At 40.9% G+C, this 26682-nt stretch overlaps 1 protein-coding gene across 24 annotated transcripts in view; it reads left to right on the forward strand.

The window, feature by feature from the left end:
• adgrl2a (adhesion G protein-coupled receptor L2a) overlaps positions 1-26682 on the forward strand; it is a 98012-nt gene that overhangs the window by 61861 nt on the left and 9469 nt on the right. For 21 of the 24 annotated variants that reach the window (XR_010929263.1, XM_067596818.1, XM_067596819.1 and 18 more), the window contains exons 6-17: positions 10560-10856; positions 12254-12357; positions 13153-13338; positions 13780-13818; positions 15781-15964; positions 16722-16844; positions 17318-17523; positions 18175-18348; positions 19461-19670; positions 20439-20659; positions 21306-21372; positions 25345-25436. Coding sequence is in view for 23 of the 24 variants with exons in the window: in XM_067596818.1 (XP_067452919.1) it covers positions 10560-10856; positions 12254-12357; positions 13153-13338; positions 13780-13818; positions 15781-15964; positions 16722-16844; positions 17318-17523; positions 18175-18348; positions 19461-19670; positions 20439-20659; positions 21306-21372; positions 25345-25436 (1903 nt within the window). In the remaining variant the exon portion in view is untranslated. The remainder of the gene's footprint in view (positions 1-10559; positions 10857-12253; positions 12358-13152; positions 13339-13779; positions 13819-15780; positions 15965-16721; positions 16845-17317; positions 17524-18174; positions 18349-19460; positions 19671-20438; positions 20660-21305; positions 21373-25344; positions 25437-26682) is intronic. The other 3 variants (XM_067596813.1, XM_067596814.1, XM_067596817.1) reach the window with 1 other exon arrangement.

Consider the following 26682-nt stretch of genomic DNA (forward strand, 5'->3'; position numbering starts at 1 on the left):
TCATTCCCCAAGTGATGCTGAAACTCCAAATCTCCATTGGCCCTTAAAAAAAACAAAAAAAAAAACCTTCACTCTCTGTAGGCTGAGTGTAAGGATTCAAGGTTCTGCCTATGTGAGAAAGAGATGGTAGACACATGGGAGAGGATCAATCATCCACGGTCACATCAGTAGCACATGCTTTTAATTTAGCTGTCAAGAGCTGAGGCAAGGCTAGCCTAGGCCTGCGATAGTCCTTACACTGAGAATATAATAACAGTAATTATCCTAATCCGCTCCACACCCAGAGTCCTAAATCCACGTAATGCTCAGCACAGTCAGTGATGAGCCATGGAGGTCAAGCAACTTTTCCACAGATTATCCGAGAGCTCAATATTTATTAATGTGTTTGCTTGTCCACTTTTGTATTGATAAGACTTGGTCTGGGGCTGCTAAATTGGGTTCAGCAAATGGAAGAGCATCAATCTAGCCAGACCAAGGCAAACCTTGCTGTAACGAAGAACGTTGTCCTGGTTTGAAATCATAATTCATATACAGAGGGTGTACTTAGTAGAATACTTCAACAATCATGAGGAACAAAAAAAATGTTTTTCCAACTCTGAATAACAAGAGTGAAGTTTCTTCACTGCCCACAAGAAAGATACCAAGGGATTTTTTAATTAAATATTTGCACAGTACAAGTAAATTTGGAGCAATTGAGGAAGAGGCCACAGTCAAAATATGTTCTTATTTTAGTAATGTCCAAAAATAGTTTCACACACTCATATGGAGAATTTAAAATAAGCTGCCCCTCAAACAGACCCTTACATTTGCAGACAGCTGCAGTAAAAGTGGCCATAATGTCACCTTTTCTGTAATGTAATAAGAATAACTTGAAGCATGTCTTTACATGGCATTATGTGTTTATGTTAAGTAAACTGATTATTAGACAGTCAAGAAACAGCCTCCACAACAGCCTATTTTCAATTTAGCTGTTATGGATTCTTGGAATAAGCTGTGTATAGACAGACTGCACACCCGATCGATTTATCATTTGTTGAATGTACACTCATTACCGATCGAGAAATCAGGGTCTTTAACAGGATCCTCCCTGACATAAGACTACATTGTAGTAATAGGTGTTTGTCTTTGTGCCTGTGTGCATACTGTATGTGTGTAAGGCGCATACTTTACAAGTGTTTATTTACATGTGTTAATTCACAGACCGTCAAAGAACCACAGAAACCCACTTCCCTTCCTGTAGTGTATGTTTGGCAAAACACCTAACATACTGTATTTGCTCCTCGGGACTTCTGCATTCTCACATCTGTGTTTTAATGTCAATGAAGAATTTGTTCCCTCTTCTTGACAATGAAACATGCGCCTAGCCCTGCTGCTGACTAATGTATGTTTAGTTGCAGTCGATGAGCGCAAGGGAGAATGGTCTAGGATGATCATCAAGATGTCAATAAACTTGTCCTCCCACATGGCTGATGTTGACACGTAAATGATGGCACTTTTTTCTGGCTGTCACTGGACGCCCTCTGTGATATCTTGATGCTCGTTTCAGTGCCTGCTTCACTAGGCACTGAAACAAGCTTTTATGATGGTAAAAGTTGAAGGTACGTGTTATGAGCAGTGCTCTGCAAAAAACAGGAAATAGGACTCAAAGTGAAAATAACATTTAAGCTTTGCTCATCTCATCACAAGCACAGGTGAAAGCTTAGCAAATGCACACACAGAAGCATCTAATTGTGCAGAAATCATTGTTTGTATAACAGAACATAGCTGATTATTAATGTAGATGCTAGAGCTGTTGACTTTTTTCTTTAAAATGGAAAAAAGGTTATTTTTAATCAAAGACTTCTTTAAAAGGAAGAGTTGACAACGTCAGTGCAGGGAGTGAGGGTGATTCTGTATGCATTTACCACTCAACACTGCACTTCATACTTCCTTTTTTCCCATATTTCTCAAGTGCACAAACAACTCTGTCACATGATTCACCCCGTCATGGAGTGCAATTACATCAAAGTGATGTTGAGACCCTGTGTGGCAGACAGTTGGGTTCTTGTCAAGTCCAATAACGTTGCTTATGTCGAGGCAAGAACATCTCTTGTAGGATTATGGGGGAGTGGATGGGGTCACATCCAACAAGCGGCTCCACTGGAAGTGGACATTAAATGGGTCAGTAAGTCCCTCTCTTGGCTTTTACCAACAGCGCCATAATCCACTCATTTACCCATGGCCCCATGCCTGTTTTCCTTCTTGCATATAGGAACTCATAAAAAGACATATTCCTTTGTCACTTCTTGTAAGTGAGATGATTAAATTGATTTAAATGTACTATTCCCACAGAAAACTCATTATATACCCATTTCTAAGGACTGTTAAATCATGCCAAGCTCTGATATGTAGCCTCAAACCACTGATTAAGCATATCAAAAGCTATCTTTTACTAGAAGTAGGCACAAACAGGCTATATTCACTGCCTCAATGGGACACAGGTGAGCTTCGGAAACCTTTTATTTATCCCATATTGCAAAATTAGATTCTGAATCACTTCCACATAAGAGCCCACAGTGCTGCAGTTAACACCCACACAAATCAAGACCTCCTCTTTAATTGTTCAAATGTCAATACATTTGCATACTGTTTCAATTTTTGCTGCACTCTCAAATTATACATTTACAAGTGGGGATTGTAAGGAAGAGAATGACCCAATTTGTTTGAAATTATAAGGTATGGCTCACCGACGCAACTTGCCAATTAGCTTACAAAACTCTGCATGTGGTCAAAACAATGCCCTGTAGTTTGTGTGTTATCAAAGTGCTTTACAACGCAAAAATGCTCCACTGTTACAGATGCTTGTGAGTCATATGCATTAGCAGTCACCCCAGAGAGCCTACCTCTTATAGCCTGATGAATGTACAGCTCTTTAATAAGCACCTTTATGATTCATTCCTGTCTTCTGCAGTGCTTACATAGAGGTCAACATGTGCATGGCAACATTTAGAGAGAAAGCCAGGAAGAATGAGACACAGAGAGTAATAGAGAAATATGGATACTTTCAAGGTCAACAACAAGCTTTCACAGCCATCTGAGGTGCTTAGATAAAATGGCAGAGACTTCTGTCTCCTATATGCTCACCAATGGTACAGGACCAGGGATCAGGATGTGTTAAAAATGGCCAATTTGTTTGTTTGCCTTGACAACAACTCCCCCCTCCCTGTTCCAACCCCCTGTCAGCTGCCCAAGTGGACACAGCGGTGTGAAAGGAGAGGGTATTGATGTGGAAAATTATCCTTTTTGTTTTTGTTTTTCTGTCCTCCTGTCATGTTCTTGTTCTCGTTGTTTCTTTATCTGTCTACTTCCATCTTATTGTCTCTCTCTTTCATTATCTCTCTATTGCATTTGGTCTTGCTGTTTCTCTCTGTCTTTCTGTTTTCACTCTCCTTATTTTTCCTTTTATTTTTCCTTGCCTGTAGACTGTCTATTACTATTCTTAGTCCTCCTTTTCCATGATCTTCCTCCTTAAATCCAAACACTTGCATTTCTGTGCATGCATGTGTACATATGACCATACACTTTTGTCAGCGTGTGTATTTGGGTGTATGAGGGCAGCATGGTGGCTCAGTGGTTAGCAGGGTTGCCTCACAGCAAGAAGGTCCTGGGAACCTGGGTGGAGTTTGTTGAGTTTGCACGTTCTTGTGCAGTTCTTGTTCTTTGCACGTTTGTGTGGGTTTCTTCCAGGTGCTCCAATTTCCTCCCACCATCAAAAACATGTATGTTAGGGTTAATACTCCTGTCAGGGCCCCTGACCAAGGCACTGGCAAAAGAACTGGAGTTGGTCCCCGGGTGCTGCACTGCGGCTGCCCAGTGCTCCTAGTGTGTGTGTATGGGTCAAATGCAGAGGATCAGTTTCCCCACGGGGATCGATAAAGTGCTCCTTCTTCTTCTATTTGTTTGGCATTCTTCCTGAAGTCAATCTAAAGCCTAGGTCAGACTGTTCAAATCATGCCCAATGAGAGCAGCGCAGACTAAATGACAGGATTTAAGTAAATCCTTTGCTGTGCTTTTGGGAGACTGTACAAAGATGGCTGTCATGTACATCTAGGTTTGTCATTCAGAAATATTTATCCGCTGGTGGAACAGCTTTATAGGGAGCACATTTTAGATTTAAGGGACATTATTGCACCAAAAAGGCTGATGAAAAATTTTGCATGAAACTCATTTTGCCTTAGTTGTAATTGAAAACATTTTGGATTGACCCAGTCTTCTTGCTTAGTGAAGTTGAGAATTGCTTCTTATGTAAACTACCTATTTTAATGAAAGTTGTTGTCACAGGAAACTTCTTTTTGGTTCTCTTATGTGTTCTTCCTTGTTGACTTAACTATCGGTTGTCATCAGGATCCACCCTGATGTTGACTTGACTACACAAGCCTGGCCTGCCAGAATCAGACCAAAACAAATACCTCACTGTACACGACAACCTGCAGAAAACAGCTCAGATTTGGAGTAAAAATCCCCCAAAGTGAGCTAGCCTTAAACTTATGGCTTCCACCTTCCATTCTTTATTCCTCCCATGATTTTTACGACATACTGTGACGTTATTCTGTCGACATCATGACCCACTGGTCTCATTCTTGGTTACGATATAGGAGTGAATTTAACTGCAGCGATGAAAGGGAAGAAGTCCCACAATGAGGATTTACAGCGCTGTTCACAATGTCTCTGATATTACATCGTGGGATAATACCTAACCACCCAGTGTCTGGTGGCAATGAAGCCTTTTCAACACGAGGTCAGGGGGTTACCTGTTTCCTCTGAAATCTGATCATCATCTCTGCTGCTTCTCCAGCACTGAACATCGTAAGACACGAGGGCCAGTTGTCGCCAGGCTAGGAAGACTGTTTCACTCCTCATCCCCAAAAAAACCCACCTCTAGATTATGTTTTCTCTTACTCCCAAGTTGCTAGTTACACTTCTCTTGGAATGTCTTACCCGCTGATGTTAAACTACTGCACACAGTGTGGCCAAATGATCTTTGCTGACAACATACAAGTACAAGGCTACAGCAAACCTGGGGTTATGATTTAGAATGTCACAAAGAGTTGTTTTACATAAAAGAGAGGGGTGGGGGGAGTGATTATGGTTACACTGAGCCCTATAGCCAAGGGGATCCACAGTCTCTTGTTTGATTACAGTTTGACTGTGAAACAAGGCGTATTAAAAGAATTATTACTCAGACATCACAATGGTCCCCCATCACTCCCTGACACACGCCTTTGAGGAGATTTATTTCACACAGGCCTGATTATTGTGTCTATGTGTGTCTGTGTTCCTCTAATCTGTGTAAATGTGTATGTGCATGACTTTTTGTGTTTATGTGTGTATGTGCATACATGCTTAATAATGTGAATCTGTTTGGATGTGTATCTGTATATGTCCACGTATGTGTGTGTGTGTGAGAACCCCTGAAATAGACACCCCCTTGTGTGCACAGCATTAAATATCAGTCTACTCGGCACACTTAGAGTTAATGCTTGAAATTTGAGGCACGTACAGTACAGAGAAAGCTGCAAGGGGGGAAAAAAAGCAGGCTGTAGTCTGGCAGTTGCTATGTCTGTTCTCTATACTTTGGTGTTATTTTGTGTGTGAGGGTGTACATGTGTTATAAGCGTGTCTGCGCCTGTGTGTGTGTTTGTGTGGGCACTCTGTCTGCCTGTCTGTGTCCATATAAATCAATGCATTTGTATTGTGGGAAATATTGGAGACAGTAGTAAATAACATAATCCAGCTATTAGGTTTTGTTCCCTAAGACATGGACATATACTGTACACACTCTCACAAGGACATGACTCATGGGAAATTATATGAATTTTCACTCAGCTTTCTTCATATTTACTGCTGATACACAAGCAATCAAACACTATGTTTCCCTCCACAGCTACAAATGCAGTGCAGAGTGAAAGACGTGTAATCCAATTTCCTTTGTGTATTATTGTTATTATTGGTAGATATCAAAATGCATCACAAACGTATTATAAATCATCACACTATTTCATACTCAAGAACAGCTCCATTTCCATTTGAACATACAAGCAAGGCTGCATCCAGAGAGGACTGAGTGAAATGCATGTTTGAACAAAAAGATATTTCAATGGCAGCAATAACACAGGAAATAATTTACACGTTGTTTTTCACTGTTCAACACCTTATTTCAATTAACCTGTGCTCTATGCAGAATGACTTGAAAGCTGATGGGTTATTCATTTATTTTCCATCCTCTGGATTCTCGTGGTCCCTTCACAACAACCGAGTGTGGCTCCCTCCCGATGGCAGAAACAGACTTTGATTTGTTTGAGCTTCCTTTGACTTGTTAACTTTTGCAATCCTTCCTCCATGAGGAAGCAATTACCACCCAAGAGGCATATTTCAGAGTGTACAAAAAGACATGATTCTTTTACCTTAGCAAGAAGCAAATCTCCCTCAAAATGGGAACAAAGAGGTAAATCTCCGAAGCAGCCTCGCTTCATATCATCATGAGATTATGCCATGACAGAGAAAAAGATAGAGGAGGGAGATCTAATAATTCTTGTAACTTTTTATATGGCAAATTAACTGAAACAAATGCTAAATGTGTGTTCCTTTGCCATTTTTTTCTCTCCCTTGCAAGATAAACAGCACCTGATAATGTGTATGAAACATTACCCTGATGAACAGCCATGCAGTGCCTACTGAAAGTGAAGCCATTAAGCATAATATAAAAGACACACACGCCGTCGGTTTTCATTTGTCACCCCGGCATGACTACTGAGTCCTAAAGTCTCATCTGGGCTCTTTGTGTATGTGTGTGAGTGTGGGTTTTTGTGAGTGTGTGTTCCTGAGTGCTTGCGTGTATGCAGATGCCCTGACAACACTCGACAAACCGTGCTCCTCTCCTCTCTTCCTCTCCTGGATTCCTGTCTCATTGTTTGTCATCAATCGCAGACCTATAAACCCAGTGGTAATAAAGGAACCACTGAGATACATTCAAGTGCAACAATGTGTGGGCGTCGAATCACACAAAACAGTTATGAATAAGTCTGTCCTGACTATTGGAGGTTCTTTGGAGAATATTACTCCATACACTCACACTCTATGACAGCTAATTGAAGATTCCCCTTGGGCTGAGTGCAGCAAAGACATAATAATCAAGGATCCTGTCCTGGTTTCGCTATATAGCCCAAAAGTGGGATTTGATTCTTTTGTCATAATCAAAGGAATATTGCATAGGGAAGGCATTCAATGGTGTCAGACATGTGCTATCAGAGTAGAAAACAGAAATAGTTGGTCCGTGTTATGGCGAAAGATGTGGAAAAGGCTGCCGCAGCACTACCACCGAATTGATGCCCATCCCTCACAGTGGCTACTTATAAACTTGTCCACTTAGACATCTCTGTGAAGAAGTGACTGTCTGAGAGGAGTGTCCATTTTAATACCTATGGGTTAATTCCTCCCAGCTTTCATTGGATTAAATTAAACCTAGCTATGGCATAAAGGTAATAAGATTATTGTGCTGCTGGAAGGATTACGAACTGACACGCTATGTACACAGGAACAGCAGTGGTCAGAGAGGCGGCATTGCTTATGCACGAATCTCTCTGGGAAGAATAGCCTACATTCACATTAGCCTCTTTTTCACACAGGAAAGAGGATTAGTTTTCATCATAAACACAAAATGAAACCTCCCAACAGGATTATTTTAGCCCTTTTACTTATGTCCTTTTCATTCTGTTTCTTGTTAATGAAGCCTCTGCTGTGACGGTGCACACTGAGAACAACAATTTTTAGCAATGCCAGCACAGCTTTTCTGCCTTGTGCAGCACAGGCATTGGCTCAGGAAACCCACCTCACACCCCTTTCCCAAAGTCAAAGCCATCCAGTTTGCTATGGGGCAATCCCTCTCCAATGGAACGCTTGAGGAGAGCCAAACCCATTAGTTGTAGCCTAGTATTAACACAGCCCACATTAATTACACTCACAGTTTCACTGCTGATAGCAGGTAGAGATGAAAAATGAAAAAAAAAAACTTCAAAGAGATTTAATTGTACATGTTGTAACTAGAGCACGCAGCTCAAAATCCCAGTGAGCCATGACAAGGAGCCCTCTTGAGTGAGGGGTGTAGACAAGATACAGTTGTTAGTTGACATGCTAAAGGAATGTGCTTGGATTACAGCAGATGCCTGTTTGATTTATTGGCTGTAGTTGCAAGCCCTTTAACTTAAATCATGCTGCCGAACTGTGATTCAGTTTCATTTTATTTCTGTCTAAATTCTAAACTCCCCACCAACGGAGACTGGGATCTTATCATTATCATCTTTCATATTTTGGAAATGAGAAACCTATAAAGGGCCCCATAGTTTCTTGGGAATCTTCTGGGAGTTCGCCAAGCAACCCTGACCCAGATGTTTAAAAAGAAACAATGATAATATACACACCACATTGATACACATTCATTTTCTCAAGTTGGAGCTGCAACAATACAAGCTGTTGTTAACCAGAAATTTGCAAATCTATCTTTTTTTTTTTTTTTGCGACGATTGCTTTCACCTCTGTGAGTCTTCTCAGTGAGTCATGAAAAAACAAGGGTTATAGCAATAAAAGGGTATCGGTGCAGAACAGAGACAGGCATTTCTCCCAGCCAGCTAAATGCTAGTGCTGAAAGGACGCTAAGCACAGGTTGTCTCTCAACCGCTGTGACAGGCTGTGCAGCCGAGAATTTCACTGTGTTGAGTAAAAGGATACAGGTAGGGGAGGAGGGACGAGAGAAGAGGAGGCTGGGATGAAGCCAGCCAGCCAAATCTGCCTTCAGCTCAGTGTCAAAACAGCCAGTCGGCTGTGTACACCTTCATGTCACCTGCTTGTGTGTGCGTGCGTTTGTGTGTATGTCGTTCTATAGCCCCCACCAGGAGGGAGCACACAGAGTCATCTCCTCTGGTCAATAGATCCTAATTCGTCCCAGGTAGCAGCCAGCCTCAAAGGCGATTTCCCTTCAGCCCGACTGTGCTGAAGCCTCTCATCCACACCGTGGGGCCTATGTTGATAGTGGTAGCGATTTGTGTGTGTGTTGCGGGGGGGGGGTGGGGGGGGGCTATCAGCCAGACCCATTATCCAATGGAGTCAATAGATATGGAGGTGTTGCTGCCTGGGGTCTGGCTGCCTCCACTGGAAGACAGAAACTGTCGTCTCATTCTCTAACTTGGCCACATTGTTTCTGAATGTTCCTGTCATCGTCTTGTATATGTGTGTCTATTTTCCAACATCCCCTCCCCCTCATCTCTATTCCCCCTCATCCTGCCTTTGACTCCCTCCTCTCTTTGACTCTCTGTCGCCCTGTCTCATCAATGTTTTCACTACTGGTTGTACTACTGAGAACGACTCAGCTCAAGCAGTGTAACAGCACCACTTCACATTCTCTACATGCTCTACAGGCAGCCTAATGGAGGAAATCAAAGTACTCAAATGCGATTAGATTCAGTATGCACATTGCATTCCAATCAGAGCTCCTTTGATTGATATAGCTTACCCTTTTGAATTCAACCAACAAATATTTTTTTTGGAGATGGGGATGTGTTTTTTTTGTACTTGGAGATGCGGAGCAGATTTATATCATATAGTTAGTTTATCAACATTTCATCTATGAAACTCCCTTATGTTCGACTTTTATGAAATGTAATTACACTGCTACTCACACTTCTCTGGCGTATCACATGAAAAATGTCTTCATAGTTTTTCCTTAGTGGCTCATGTTAAATGTAAAGAGTGCACTATTTTCTCCTTTCCCAGGACTGAAACATATTGTTTCTGCCCGGGGCATTGCATGAGTTACTGCACACCTGTTTTATCAGAGTATGAGTTGTAGGCAGAAACAACTGTAGAATGAATTTTCAGGCACCACGACTACACGTACAGGTTCTGTGTTGCTCTAGTGAAATTTAATCAGCCATGCCACAAAATCTCCCAGGCAAGAATGATTGCCAGGCAGGAGGATGTTACTGTAATTATTGTCTTGTTCGTTGCAGACTGAGTGCCTTGGATAAGCCATAGTCAACGGGAAGGCAAATACGCTTGTTGCACAAAGCACTTAGCAGCAATTTACACAACAGGATACTTAGATGTATAAGCATTACAGTGTTGAACATGTTGAGAAAAAAAAAATTAGGAATGTTACTTACAGGGGACGCCATTAAGGTTTAGTGGTACATGAGGGCATCTGCCCACCAGAAGGTCAAGCTTTGAATACTTGCCAAAGTATTCTTAGCAAAACAGTTGATATACTCCACATTATGTGCCCCTGGGGTGCCAGACTAATGAGCTGCCCTGTCACTGCAACCACAGGTCAAACTACCATTTGCTTTTTATTTTCATCCACAGTGCTGCATCATGTTTTTATACAGATTGATGAATATGTGTCCCAGTGATATTCAAACTCCCTAAATCATACAAGTGTTAATGTTTTCCCAACTGGGCTGCACACCATGACATACTGTAAGAGTGCTCCACCCAAACATAATGCCTCTTTACCCTCTCTCTCTTCACAGCTCCGCCACTGTCAGAAGCCACCGTGTCCCCTCAGCCTCTGAGAACTACAACCACCACCACAACAACCACAGTGCACTGGGGTGTGGCCAACACTACCACCACAACAGGGCTCAAGGAAGGCAACAAGGGAGCACCCAAGCCGCCTCCTGTGATTCCACTCACTACTTCCCCTCCACCCCTGGAGTCCTTCCCTTTACCCGAGCGCTTCTGTGAGGCCACCGAGAGAAGAGACATAATGTGGCCTCAGACCCAGAGGGGCATGCTTGTAGAGCGACCTTGCCCCAAGGGAACACGAGGTAAACAGGCCTCCCTCTTACCTCAGGGCCATGTGCTCACGGCTTTCAATATGACCCGAAGCGTCCCAAGAGAACATCCCTGAGGCTACATCCACACTAATATGTTTTCATTTTAAAATGCATAACTTTTTCTAGGCTTACACGTAGCATCCACACTACTCTGGTATTTTCAAACCTCCAAAATGGAGACTTTTTAAAACGCCGCTGACCCCATTTCGGTTTGAAAACTCGTGGATTGTGTTTTAGTCTGGACAGGTAGAAACGGCAATTTTTGAAAAACAATGACGCAGACACCCACGTTCACTTTGTAATTGGGTCTAATCAGTCACGATGTGTCCTTCCCTGATTCGTCACGCCCCTATCACGTGACGACTCCCAATCTGTGTTTTCTGCCACCTTGACCACCTTATACTCGTGTTACTTTTCCACCTCGTCGTCAGTCCAAGCAAAGACATCTCTGGTCTTACTTTTTGCCACTGCTGTTCTTCCTCTGTAGTATTTTCTGCAACTAAGCAACCAACCACAAAGTTCACAATCTCCTTCCTGTTTATACCAGCATGCACATGCCCAGTGTACATGAATAGTCATGTGATATGTGTTTCAGGCGTGTTAGTATGGATGGAGATTATTTCTAAAAATGCTAAAATGCTCATCATTTTGATTTCAAAACACTATTTTAAAATGAAAATGTATTAGTTTGGATGTAGGCTGAGTTTGTTAGATCTGTCTGATATTCTTACATACAGTAATTGTTTTATCTATAAAGAGTGCCCACTTCAGTGGGTGCAGAGGGAATCTGTGAAGACAGTTTGTAATGGTGTTAGGCTTTTGCTGTGTCATTCCAGGTCAAAACATGATTAAGCTATCTGTAACGGCTGTGTTGCAGAGGAACAGGCTCAGCTGTTTCTCCTGGAGCTTGCATGGCGACGTGCATCCCTCATTTGATTGTGTGTGAAATCATATTAGCACTCAGAGTTCATCAGACACAAGGCTAATTAGAACGGAAAGAAAATTGGTACCACTTTGTAACAAAAACAGGCAGGAGCTGTTGAAAATATTTTGAGAAATCATTTTGCAGGAACAAAATGGCTCTACGTGTTTGGAGTTCACTGTATCCAACAATTTCACTTTAGTTCTTCTGTTTTACTGTACCAGATTAGCACACTAAAAAGACAAAATAGCTACCAGGGCTGATATTTCTGTGTGGAAGAATTCTCTGACTTCATATCCATTTAAAATGTAGGAATTTGCATGTTTGTTGATCTGTTGTTTGTGTGCATGTCTCCTCTGTTTATCTGTATCCTTGTCCTTTGTTGCCCTATAAAGGACTTTGTGGGAATATAAATTTGATTTGACTTGATTGAACTTGACTATTCTGTTCTTGTTTTTCCTGTCAGGCACAGCCTCTTATTTATGTGTCCTTTCCACTGGGGCCTGGCACCCGAAGGGCCCTGATCTCAGCAACTGTACCTCCCACTGGGTCAACCAAGTAGCCCAGAAGGTTTGTATGAGCTCTGTCTCGCTGTTTTCCGTCTAAGTGGAATGTGTTTCTTAAAAACAGAGAGGGAGTAGACAAAATAATGAAAACACCTCCTTGTACAGGATTTCAACACTGAGTTAATGTACTCACAGTTACAAAGTTGGCCAGAAAGCTGGGTCAGATTAAAAAAGCAGCATCTGTCAACTTTAAACGCGATCTGGCAATTGGGTCTTTGATATGTGTGTTTATAAAAGAAAAAAACTAAAAAAGCATCTGTTTTAAAACCACATTATTTAGCAAATACAGATAAACATAAAAAAAGAGCATAATGCACAGTGAAACGAGAGATACAAACTGTGCATAAATATACAGTACCAGTCAAAAGTTTGGATACATCTTCTCATTCACATGAATGAGAAAGTGTGTCCAAACTTTTGACTGTTACTGTATATTTATAAATACTACTTAATATGACCCATTTTTGTAGCAGTGATTTTAGTTGCCTTGAAGTTAAAGGCCTCCTACATGAAATGTTAACAATATTCCTCTACCCTTTGTCAGATGTGTGCCGTAGATTTAACAGCAGTTGTAGCACGGAGCTCTCAATGTATCTGTTTTTTTCAAACTAACCACACAGTAAAAAACTGCCTCCATGGCAACTTCTCCTATGTGAAGAAAACATTAAGCCCCCTTTTCATAACTGGCATTTCAAGGACTCGTTCAAGTGTGATTTGACGTCAGAAACTGGGATGTAAAAAACCCTCCAAATCTGTCTTCTTGCATTCTTCTGAACATTACTCATTCTCTCCCCTGCAGATCCGCAGCGGTGAAAATGCAGCTAACTTGGCCAACGAGTTAGCCAAGCACACCAAAGGCCCCATCTTTGCCGGGGACGTCAGCTCATCAGTGCGCCTGATGGAGCAGCTGGTGGACATCCTGGATGCTCAGCTCCAGGAGCTCAGACCCAGCGAGAAGGATTCTGCAGGACGGAGCTTCAACAAGGTAACCACGTCCACCACAAGTAACAAAATGCCTCTCTTGTTTTATCATTTAATGCAAAATATTGAGGTAAATACTGCCACCATTTTCTCATCAACTCTAACTTCCTGAATCACTCTACAAAATGACATGGTTTAGGTGTTTTACTGACAAATTAATACTTCTACATGACAAATGCAGGAGAGAATCCCCAAAATAATACAGTAACGTGTGGTTGTTCATTTTTCACATGGAGTCTGCCTTTCTTTTTAAAGACAAGAAAGATATGAGACAGACAAAACAAAAACGAATCAGATTATTTTAGACTCTGACCCATAACAGAGATTTGTACATTTGCGGTAATGACCATAATTTGGCTCTGCCAAGCGTAATGAACTCATGAACTTTTGCAAATTATGTGTCTCTATTTTTTTTATCTGTTCTTTTTCTTTTCTAATAAAAAAGCTTCAAAAACGAGAAAGGACATGCAGGGCATACATGAAGGTACTGGAGCAATGCTATTGCCCGCTCTGCTTGCTGCCGTCCCCTCCTTTATTTCTGTGCTATACGCCCGAGCTCAAGCTCAGCAGCATGTACCCTCTGCACTGTCATGTACTCCCTTCTCCCTGTGCTTCCTGCTTTTTTGAGTAATTGCCTTACACACAACCAAATCGAAGTCAAAGAGAAGTCATCTCCAATTACGAAGGTGGCTTCTTTTTATGGATGTGTATGTGTCTCTGTGTTGTTTTTTTCCCCCTCTTTACATTTGACAGTGATGGTGTATTTTATTTTTCATAATGTTTTTCCCTGTTGTATGTTTTCTTAGTATTTACTCAAGATTGCACGTCTGGATGCATAACACCACAGCTCAAGCAAACATCCCGTTCTTACATCCTGCTCATCATCCATTTGCTGAAGGATTTGTTGCTTTGTAACAGTTTTTGCTTTTATATGAAAACTCCCTTCAGTATAAAACACTTCTGAATATTGCATCAAACACAGTATACTTGTGATTTATTCAAACATTTTTTTTCAAGGACCATCACCGGACCTTTTACAGTTTGCAATGTAAAAAATGTGGCTCTTGTTTCACAAGGACACAGGTTTTAGGTCATTGAAGTCATTCGTTTCGTAAATTAAAGGTGCAAATGTTTCGCTCTATCTGGATAATAGGGTTAGTCAGGTCAAGCCATTTTTTTTTCCTTTTCTTTGAATGCTATCAGGTTGAGTTAGTGCATCAAATATTTTGGCCATGTATATCCCTCCACCATTAGGGAGATCAGTGTCCTCTACCTGCCACCAAAGTCACCCCCCTCAATCCAGATCTCTCCTTCGGGAGGGTATTAAAATGGATCGAGCTAATTAGCTAGTCAATGACCGTGCACTCGTAAAAAAGAAGGAGAGAAAGGGGAAAAATACATGTATGTAGTTACACCACCTCTTCAAAAATGTCACCTCATCATTGTGCTTTTTTTTATGTCGCAAACATGTGATTTCAAGTCAGAGGTAGTGACAAGGGTAGAGGATTTGTGTTGATGTAAATGGCAGCATTTATTTGACTAATGACAGCATGAGAGGATCAGACACTGTTGAGTCAGCAGTATCTGACATCTGCCATACTTGACGCAACATCACATTAGCTGCCCTCCACCCTTCCCACCAGCCGTCGCCGGCATTGATTACCTGATTAGACTCATTGATTTGATTATTTCCTGAAGAAAACCCAGCGTCGTCTGGATCCTACGCCTAATTTACCCGCTGTCTGTCCAGAGCGGTTCAGGTGACAGAAAATGTGAGTAGTGTAGTAGAAATGTCTGCATGAAGGTTGCAGTTCAATTAAACAATTTAATATAACATATTATTTGGTTGTTTTCCAAAATGTGCAGTTTTTTTTTTTGTTTTTTGTTTTTTAAGCTTTTCCGGGTTGACTAGTGTATTTGCACCTGAGTATGAGGTGCATGAGAATACTGCGGGTCCACAATAAAAAAAAAAAAAAGTGAAAGTTTCCACATACGGTAGTGAACACTGAATTTTGCAATTAGAGAATTTTAATTGAGGAAGGGTTTTTGTACTTTGACTTTCATCAGGCTCTCTCTAATATCCTGTTATCGGATCAGACCTGCTCAATACACTGTGACCCCAAGTGTGTGCCCCGATGAAACGTCCTTGAAAAAGAAACTGAATCTGCACCATCTCCAGTGATGCCTCTGTTCTTCCCTTCCCTCTGCAGCCATGTCTTTTACATTCGTTACATGTCTGTAATATATATACAACGAAAACAATAATTAGCCTCTTTATTTTTCCTCATTGTGATCATGTTAATCCCTGCAGAAGTGATGCTTCAGCACAGCATTTTAATCATTTAATTTCAGTGTGTGCATGTCACTGCTTATTCTTATGACCTTTACTTTTTTTTCTAAAAGTATCTGTTTTTTATTTGTCTGTCTTTTGTCTGGTTCGACACAGGCCATTGTGGACACGGTAGATAACCTTCTACGACCAGAGGCTTTAAAGTCTTGGCAAGACATGAACAGCACAGAGCAAACACACGCCGCCACCATGTTACTAGATACTTTGGAGGAAGGGGCCTTTGTCCTTGCCGACAACCTCATGGAACCTGCCATCGTCAAAGTTCCTGCAGACAATATAAGTAAGTAAAAAGAATTTGTGGTAAGCAAAGACAAGCGCTCTCAATTGATGCAAGCTTAGTAAATTCGATTACTTTCAATTCATTGAGAGAGTAACTCTTGTGATAGGGAAACAAGGCCGCCACATAAAAAAGGACTTTGTTTTCATAATAAGCGCTTAAACCTCGGGGGAACAGAAAAACAACGCATATTAGGTTTAACGAGTCGCTTACTGACAAAGTGATGAATATCAGACAATTAAATAGACTGGATTCTCTGATTGCGCACGCTTAGTTTATAAATGTATGCGTCTAGACCTTGTAACTCTATACATTAATGTGAACATTAGCCTGCTGTGGAGTCAGAAAAAAGTACATTGTTTATCCACAGCCTCTTCCTCCTCCTCCTCCCCTCATTTGCTTCAGCTGTTAGAGCATACAAGGACAGCTTTTTCTTTTTTTTTCTTTTTTGTTCTGCTGCATTTATTCATGTTAGTAAGAGTCTCGCTGGGATGGAATGATTCCTCTGTGATTGACGTTTTTATTGTGTAGCTCACTGTCACAAATATTTAGCGTTTGAGTCATTGATGTGTCCTTTGGTCTGTGTAAAATTTCAGGAAGAACACTTTGGCAACAATATACTCCATTGTTTCATTTTTATGTCCTTGTATCTAAGTCAGACAGTACGTGTAATGACTTAAATCTCATTCTTTTTCCCCTCCTTTTCCCCTTCCTTTTTCGTTTTTCTCTAACTCACCCTCTGCCTCTCTGCACCTGGTAGTCCTAGATGTGTATGTACTCAGCACGGATGGCCAGGTCCAGGATTTTAAATTTCCACAATCCAGCAAGGGCGGTATCTCAATCCAGCTCTCGGCCAATACCGTCAAGCTCAACAGTCGGAATGGTAAGCTCTCTCAAACACACCAAAAAAGAAGAAAGCGAAACTTGGTCATGGTAATTCTTGTAACTCAAAGTGTAATGATGTGCATATTCATGTGTGAGAAACTGTGAGATGTACGCATGTGTGTGTTTGACTTTTTCTCCAGTACTTTTTTTTCTGGGAAAATATGAAGTCTGTGTTTGTTCAGGGGCACCATGAAGGAGTTTATCTCAAAAACCTCAAGCACTGTGATACTGGCTGAAAAAATGAGAGACCAAATTTAAAATCCTCTTTCTTCACCCCTCACTTATCTGTCTCTCATTTGTTTGAATCTTTTAAATTGAATTAAATTGAACTGGAATGCTTTAATATTTTAAGTCCTCTTTTTTTGTGCCTATTTTTCACAGTTTTTTCTCTGCATACAGTCTGAATTGTCCTGGAAGCTTGATTTTTTTTTACTCATTCTCTGATGTCTGTCTACATCTTTCTCTTTACAGGAGTTGCTAAGCTGGTGTTTGTGCTCTACAAAAATCTGGGCCAATTCCTCAGTACAGAAAATAACACCATCAAGATGGCCAACGAGGCTTACGGCCGCAACGTGTCAGTGGCCGTCAACTCTGACATCATCGCTGCCTCGATCAACAAAGAATCCAGTCGTGTATTCATTAATGACCCGGTGGTTTTTACCCTGGAGCACATTGACGTGAGTGTCCCTGCTGGAATGAATGGAGAGGTCATATTAAAAAACACCAGGAGGGAACATCTAGAGCAGACAGAGATCTGCAATTTGAATTGTAAATGTCTGGCTAGGTCAGTCGGCAGTTTATTTAAGTCATTGAACATCAAATTAAAGGAGTCTTTAGAACCTAAGTGAATTCTTAATGAAAACTAATTCTTTAATCAACATTGGGATATAAATGATACCCATTTTCTTTTATAGTGGGGGAAATTAACTCCTAGATTAGCCGTACAATCTAGGATGAAATTACTGGAGCACCAATTATCTTCCGTCTTTTAAAGTTGTCACTAGAGTTCCCAGAGGGCCATGCGTGACTCCATTCTTTATCAGAGAAATTGTGCAATTCCAAAGACATGCTGTCAAACAATTATGCTTCTCTGTTATTAAGGCCTCATATACCCAACCATGCTTCGGTTGATTTGGCAAGCATGTGCCAAATGAGATACAACATATGAATTGCTTCATAAGAGCTGTGAAGTGAAAAATCCTCATCCATATCAGTGCGGAAAAATACTTTGTATGAGTAGGGGGTAAATGGCCTCTGTGTTCTACATGTACTTCAATTTCAGGCAGTCAATTATTTGGACACTTAACCATATCTCTTGTTATCTGCAGATGGAGAACTACTTCAACTCCAATTGCTCCTTCTGGAATTACTCTGAGAGGAGTATGATGGGCTACTGGTCCACCCAAGGCTGCAAACTCCTGGACTCCAATAAAACACACACCACCTGCTCCTGCAGCCACCTCACCAACTTCGCCGTCCTCATGGCGCACCGTGAAATCTCGGTATGTCACGTCCTACTTCTTATATCCACCTCAAACTGAGTTTTCTTTCAAACGTATCTACACTGTTTAAAACTTCTTCTACATTATCTGCAAACTCAAACATTCTTTCTTGTGGGTTTAAATAGCAATATTACAAGATTATAAAAGTCACAGTGAGGCTGAGGAAGTAAATACATGTTTACTGTTGATGCAGTGTGTTTTAACTCTACTGCTTTATTTATTGGTTATTTAATTTTGTATAAATATTTTTATAATATTTACAATATTGTTTTTGAAAAACATCCCCCATCTCAGCAAAGCAGAGGCATTGGCTAAAAATTAAGCCAGGTCAGGTTTGGTTAAAAAAAAAAAAAAGTGAAATGCTTAGTAGTGTCTACACTTTGTTAAAATTTCAAGACTTAAATTATAGGTTGACATTTTTTTTCTGTCTTAAAGCAATACTGACATAACTGTATGTACATTTAGACAGTTTTTGGTCTCTGTAATTGTTCCCTCTGTCCACACTTGGTGAAAAGAAATCCCTTCCTGAGGCAATTTCAGTGTAAGAGATGGAGGACAAAATCCACAGTCCTTGTCCTTTTGTGTGAAAATGCATTCTGAAATTTGCACAGAAAAAGGACTGAAATTGCTTTAAGAAAGAATCTCTTTTTTGATAATCATGGACAGGAGGAATAATTTTAGCGACCAATAATGCTTTCAGTGTACAAATGGCCACGTGAGTATTGTATTACAATGGTCTTTGAACAAATGTGAACCTTTCCTTTAAGGTACTTTGATTCATAAAAAGTTTTGTGCAAAAATAGGGACAGGGAATATTTTAAAATTTAAAATTGGTTAATGTGCTGCTCTGTGTGCTGGTGTTTTTTTCCAATTTCCTACAGTTATGTAGCAATATAAAGCAAATAAGAAACTTAGTTTTTTTTTTTTTTTAAGCTTTAAGCTTAAATATTATTTTCCCTAGTTGTTCATAATCACTCATTCATTATAATATCTGAAAGGGGTTGAATTTACGTCACGTATGATCTTAAACTTTCTTCACAAAGCTGCAACACATGTTGATGTTTTTTATAATGACAAACACATTTTCTAATTTGACCTTTTATGTCTCCCAGGTTAACGACAGAGTGCACGAGCTGCTCCTGACTGTCATCACTCGTGTTGGGATCGTGGTGTCCCTCGTCTGTCTCACCATCAGTATCTTCACTTTCTGCTTCTTCCGAGGCCTGCAGAGCGATCGCAACACCATCCACAAGAACTTGTGCATCAATCTCTTCATTGCCGAGTTAATATTCCTAATTGGTATCGATATGACGGAACCTAGGGTAAGCCGGAACGATTGCACCCCATTGATTTGGTTTTGATTCATTCCCTCTCACTTTATCTCCTCACACCCCCAAAACAAAACAAAAGACCCGTTCAGAGTAAAATGGATGAGACTTTAAGCATTGTTTGTTTCTAACCTTCTCAGCTTGTCCCTGACATGACATGAGTGGGACAGAACCATTAATATAGATTACTAAGGGGCCATGTCCCCCACTTGACAGGTCTTTTTTCCTCTTTCACTTAAAGTCACAGTTGCTATGGCTGAGTCTGCATCCATTCCATTTTTAACTTTTTTTTTTTCACCTACATTTTCACTTCAAGGGGGCAGGGGCACAAAAACTGCATACAGCTGGGAATTGAAGCTTCAAATGCTGAGCTGTATGATTAAATCTACTAACTCTAACCTTCTAATAAGAATAGCATTTAAATCTCTACCATGCTGATGGAAAGCTAAACCTGTGCATCGACAGAGCCCATGTGGTGAATGAATATTCATTACCTTTTATTCATCAGTTTCACTGATATGTGTTCCACTGAATGGGAGGCAGCAAGTTGAATGTCGTCTTTTCAATGGGTTTTAATAAAAGATGGGGTGTATGATATACAATATGCAATAAAGAAAGTGCTATGGAGATACCTCTTGTCATGTTTAAATCACATTTGTACTACAAGTTAATCTCAAAAATCTTCCTATTTTATGGAAACTGTGATCATATTGTTAATTCCTTAATCCCTAATTGTCTTCATTGGTCATTGTTCTGACTCAGATTGGATGCGCCATCATTGCGGGGATCCTTCATTTCTTCTTCCTGGCTTCCTTCTCCTGGATGTGTCTTGAGGGTGTCCAGCTGTACCTCATGCTCGTGGAGGTCTTTGAAAGTGAATACTCACGGAAAAAGTACTACTACGTATCTGGTTACCTCTTTCCTGCCATCGTGGTCGGCGTCTCAGCAGCTATTGACTACAGGAGCTATGGGACCAAGAAAGCGTAAGTGCAGCTTTCTGAACAAATCCTTGGAAATGCAGAGCAGACACGCTGGATGCTACACTATGTGAGGCTCACCTGCTGTGTCTGTATGTGGCAGCTTTTGAAAAGAAATCTACTCATCATTTCTGCCAGTGCCTTATGCACATCCCTGGAGACTACACCAAAACATTTGAGCTCCTTTTGCCAGGGATGGGCAGCTGTTCAATTTTTCATGTCATTTGAAAGTGGCTGACAGACTCAACACTGTGGTTTCAGGGGGGTGCAGCTACATTAATGCCTTTCTACTCAAAGACCCTCCTGTGACCTCTTGTTTGTAAATGCTCTCTTAAAGAGAGGAGCACTGTGCAGAAAAAGCCTTTTACGTAGATTAATGGCCATATCTCAGCTAAGACTATCAAGTGAGGCTACTCTGGGTCTTCCCTCTGTTTTGTACAACTGTATTAATGTTCAACCTGTGAAAGGAGTGTTTTAATGCGCTCCAAGTTAAATATTGACTAGAAATTATGAACTCTATGTCATCAGCTCAAGTAACCAAAAAATAATTTCTTTGCATTAATATTTGGCCACAGGAGCATGAAGACAATGCTGATATTGTTTTATCTTGTGTGTGCTGCCCCAAGTTTAAGTGTTTGTTTCCTTGCTATAGGTGCTGGCTAAGTGTGGATAATCATTTCATATGGAGTTTTATAGGACCTGTCACCTTTATCATCATGGTAAGCCGTTTTTTTTTTTTTTTTTTGAATACTGAGACTGACAGAGTGAGGAAGGGACTGAGAGAGTGAGATGAAAGAGATGCAGGGGAGAGATAAAGGAAGTGAGATGGTTGAACTGAGGGAAAATATCAGCAGGATTTTTGCTCCAAGTCTCCTCAGTGATGACAGGTTAATTTTGTGCCAAAGACAGATTTTGAGGCATCCAACAATTCTCTCTCACCTCTCACTAGCTGACAAAGACAAGGATTTGATAGTGTACTTTAACCTCGAATCTACACAACTCCCATGAAGTCTCACATTACAGATGTAATGGTCTTCAAGTTACACTTTTTTATGATAAAGGAAGAAAGGGTTGAAAAATAGCACCAAAGGTGTGCATTTTACAGCACATACAGTAGGTTGGCACCATTACATTTTATAGCTCCTTATGTTCCTCCTCTGCACCAGCCTCCTTGTGTGTATGTGTGGCAGTAGTAAATAGCGCATGACAGTGTCAGGGAGAGGAAGAAAAGCAAAGGCACCTCTCTGTTTGGTCAAGGACCATCAGGGGTGAAGGACATATAGAATATCATATTGACATATGTCCCATTGAGGCATGCAATTATTTACTGGTCATGACATTATTATCTCCCGCTCCATCAGAGAGGCTCAGAAGAATGAGACCGTAGGGAGTCTTACCTCCCTGTGCAAAAAAAAGAAATAGCAGGTGGTATTCCTCAGATATATCCTCTCAGGCTACCACACCATATATTGCTTTGCCCTCATGCACACCAAGGGATGAGGAAGCTTTGCAAACCTGTCTTGCTGCTGTGCAGGGAGGACGGGTTGTATTTGTTCAGTACTGTGTTCATTATCCAGCATAATAGTTGGTACTGTATCTACAGATGCAGTGACCTCTGTTGAACATCAAACTGACACTGAAAATATACTGCAGAGAGGGGGCACCCATGTCAAATTCCAGCGAGTCTCTGTATACCATCGGCAGACCGCTAGGAGCTTTCAAAGTAAAGATATAGTGCAGTTCTTTGTCTGTGTGGTAACAAAATAAAAAAAAAAAAGAATCTACTCACTGAACTGTATTTCACAGTTTTCTCAAAGAGAGACATTGCCTCTTGATGTAGCATTTAAAAATGGAGGAGGAAGTATACAGGAGACCTTGCAAAAGTCTGTTTTCGAAATGTCTTTGAGTAAATTGTAAAATACCTGTTTTTCTCTTTTTGTTTTCATTGATTTTTTTTTTTTTTCCTCTCAGCACCCGCTTTGAATGTGTGAGTTAATAATTGAAGAAAAGCTAACATTGTATTAAAACAAGCATGCATTTCTCCCTGTCTCAGCAAATGCTCTGTCAGCCACACAGGAATGTGTTTCCTTTCCCTAAATTGAGCCCTCATTGTTTTCCAATTGTGTGTGTGCTTCCATAATGATTTGCATGAAAAATGCGTCTGCGGTGGAAATGATGATCAGGATCCCGGTGGTGATGACCGGAGAGATAGAACCATGACCCTGTGAGGAGTTAATGTATTGTAGCAGAGCTAATGTATGACAGGAATGAGGTTTTGCAGCATTGGCTCGGGCATTGCGCACTGCTTCTCTGATTCTGTGCAACAATTGACTCAAAAAGACAAAGTACTGTGGAAAGGGGCATCTCAGGGGAGCATGCAAGAGCAAGATTTGTCTACACCATCCGTGACCCTGGTTTCTCTACAAATTGGCTTTGTCCTTGTCAAGAGGGAGAGGAGAAAAGGCACATGGGCAAGAGAAAAGGAGGGAAAACAGTGTTGCTTTGGCTCATGTCTGGATCCCTACCCGCCACCCAAACCATGTTTGTGCCAAGTAACATTGGTTTTGACCCAGGGTGGTCATGCTTTTTCTTCCCTTTGTTTCTTCTCCTACTTTTTTTTTTTTTTGCTTTTCCTTTTTTTTTTTTCTTTTTCTTTTTGCTCCTGACTGAAACAGGCCCTAAATACCAGCCTGAAAACAAAAGCCAGTGGAAGGCATTTAGATCCTTGTTCTTAAGCAGAGGTTGCCCTGTCTCTGGGCACAGGGGGTATTAGCTCCATGAAAGGGGAACATGGAAGTAATGAGTGGAGGGGGGAGCCATTAGTATGCTTGAGATAGCTTCAACACAAGGCCTCTTGGATCATGACACGTCGTGAGCAGTTCTTATCATCTGGACAGCTCCATCTGCACCTTTAATATTTTATCCCCAGCAGTTCATTTGGAGTTCAGTGTGTACACACACAGTCCACTTCAGAAAAAGCTTTCTCCTCAGTCCCAGTGTGGCGAGGTGCTTCTGCATGGCTTGCAGTGATGATTCAGAGACAGAGTGAAGGATAGAGGCAAGACAGCTCCGTTCTAGCAACGGGGATCCCCCGGGAAGGGCTGCGAAAGCATGTCGGTGGGGGTGGGAACATGTGCCGTGCTGCTAGATTACTTTAAAATACTGTGTCCCTCTCCTCTGTCTCATTGGATCCATGTCACCACTCCAGGCTGTGTGAAAGGGTTTTCAGAAGTCCTGTCCCTCCTGCCCCTCCTCTCCTCCCCCACTGTCTGACTCATGCAGGCGGCTGATAGAAATAATGGCTGATAGCTGCGAAACAAAACATAGTTTCAGTGCCGTCTGTGATATAAAAGAAGGTTCACGATTAAGGATTTTTTTTTTCTCTCTTTTTTTTCCAGTCGTCCCTTTCTTTTACTGCCTCGGTTATTGTGAGCAGCTCCATGAGTTGATTGCATGTGGAGGGGTGATGTATTGATCACAGGCAGTCTTTTGATAGCAGCGTGCACCAGAACACAGAAAATGTCTGTGTTGAGTGAATGGCCGTGGTCTGAGTCCAGCTCACAAAGGTCATTCATTTATTTCATGCCCTCATGCTGGCAATGCGTCTCCATTTTTCTCTCGCCAATGTTTTTTTTTTTTTTTTTTTTGTTCTAAAGATAACATCATAACACTGAAATGCACTCTTTAGAAGGCTTGTGTCATGTTTTGTGCAAATGTGTTTGTTTGTATTTTTTTTGTGGTTACGCGCATACATGATACAGTAGCTTACACATATTTGTCTGCTGCATTTTTATATTTGTCAGAGCTTTTGATGTGCACTATTGGAGACACACATTTCAATTTTTCTTTCTCAGGTATTCCTTGACATTATTTATACATGCCTGGCTTGCAGTACAAACACAGTCTGGTTCGTCCGCTGTGAGTGCATGTACATGCTGTGTCAGGGACTAGTTTGCCCCAGAATAAATGTTTTTGAAGTAAATTATTTGGAGCGGCTCCTTGCTGGCCCATCCAGCCTTTGTGTCTCTAAATCACGGTATTGATTTTTAAGGTACCGAATGATACGCTCAGAAACACAGCACATAGTATCCTTGTCTCAACCTGATATGTGCCACTGGCTCCCTTAAGATTTAATACATTAAAACAAGCAAGCAAACACCATCTCTCTCTCTCTCTCTCTCTTTCTCTCTCTCTCCTTCTCCCTCTTTGTCTTTCTTTCGCTTTCTCTCTCTCTTCATCTGTCCACACACAGGAATCGAACAAAATATACCATGTTCCCTCAAGCCTTTTGTTGCTGGTTACACCTTATAATATTTCACTGTGTGCATAAAATGATATGCAGTTGTTTTGGACAACAAGCAGGTCTCTTATTCCTCCTGCTACTTTTCATTCCCTTCCGACTTCACCACACCGCTGCTGTGTGGCTGTTTCTTTCTTTTTATTTTTTTTTTTCACTGTGATGGATTTTAATGCATTTCCATGCTCTTATTGATACAGAATGACACTAAATTTTAACTTAGCCCGGCTGGAATGATAGATGTTTATTGGATTAGTCTGTGGACATGCAGAGATTTGAAGGCTCTCCTCTTTTAATACTTATAGACAAATTAACAGTTCTTTTTCTCTTTGTCTACTGTATCTTGAGTCATACATCTCCATGTATTAACACTGTCATTACTCTGTTTTGACAGCTCAATCTCATCTTCCTGGTCATCACTATGTACAAAATGGTGAAGCACTCTACCACCCTGAAACCAGACTCTAGCCGACTGGAGAATATAAAGTAAGTAAAGCATCATTTGCTGAACACCCGCATCCTGCTTATCAGCAATATAACACTGGTGCTATTCTGCCACTACCCCCAGGAAAAGTAAGGCTCTGTTACTCTTGAGGTAATGATTTTTTCTTTTTTTTTTTTTACTTAATAATGTTTCAGGAAAAAATGCATTACCTCTCTTACCTCCGAGCCAAATTACAGTGCTTGACTAGCAAGTAACATTAGAATGTAAAATTAATTTTTTTTTTTTTTTTGGCCAATTTTTGAAATTATCCAGATGGAACATTTACCAGAGGAATTCATTTTGAGATTTCAAAATGTTACACAGTGTTTGAATTAGACTTTTGGCATGTCTTGACTGTAATGACGACTACACACTGACTTTGTGAGTCGTCTTTTTGTCCCTTGTTGTTTTGCTCCAAACCACTAGCCACAGAATTGCATTGGCATGACACACATCACTCTAAGGCTGCAACTTAACTATGCGCTGTTAGCTCTGGTAGGGTGGGGTAGAGTGGAAAAGCTACCATGTGTGTTTGCCACTGGAACATGTCGGACCTTTTTTTCTTTATAGATCCCAGCTTCTAATCCGAGAAAAGAAAAAAAAAAAATCCTTCCTAACACAGCCACCGCCACCCGACCACCACCCCACCCAGCCATCCTCTTCTAGTTTAGGCTTTCGTAGTTGCCTCAACATTTATGATGTGTTTTGCTTTGGGAAGGAAAGCAATGTTTTCTGAAGCACTAATTGTTTTGTTTTTTGCACTTCTGTGAAAACAATATTTATTGCTGTTTTACTGCAGGCTGAATTTCAGGGACTTCTTCCATTTTTGGTTATATGGTTTTGCCGCTCTCAGTAGCACAGCTCCATGTCACTTTGCACCATTACATTACGTATTTCAACTTCAACTCTGTTTAGGAGCAGCGGTTTTCCTATTTTTATCCAGTGTTTGTTATTTTTCATTTTTCCTTAATGAATGTGTGCAACATTACAGCACTGTGGTAAAACTGCAATCAGGAAGAATAGTCAGAAAAGGGCTTATTCAGACATCTTGGTTTATTTGAGATGGACTACTCCCTTATCAAGGAAACCACAACACAGCACATTTACTGAACATGGTGGCACACAGATTGGTGCGCATTTGTACTTGAAATGCTTTCTCTTAAGCGTGTTTATATTGCAAAAATATGTTGTGTATTAATAGCTGTTTCCCTGTGATCTTTTTCTTTGTGTTTTTCGTGCCAAAGTCTC

Source organism: Thunnus thynnus, chromosome 8, assembly GCF_963924715.1.
Source record: "Thunnus thynnus chromosome 8, fThuThy2.1, whole genome shotgun sequence".
Taxonomy (NCBI): domain Eukaryota; kingdom Metazoa; phylum Chordata; class Actinopteri; order Scombriformes; family Scombridae; genus Thunnus; species Thunnus thynnus.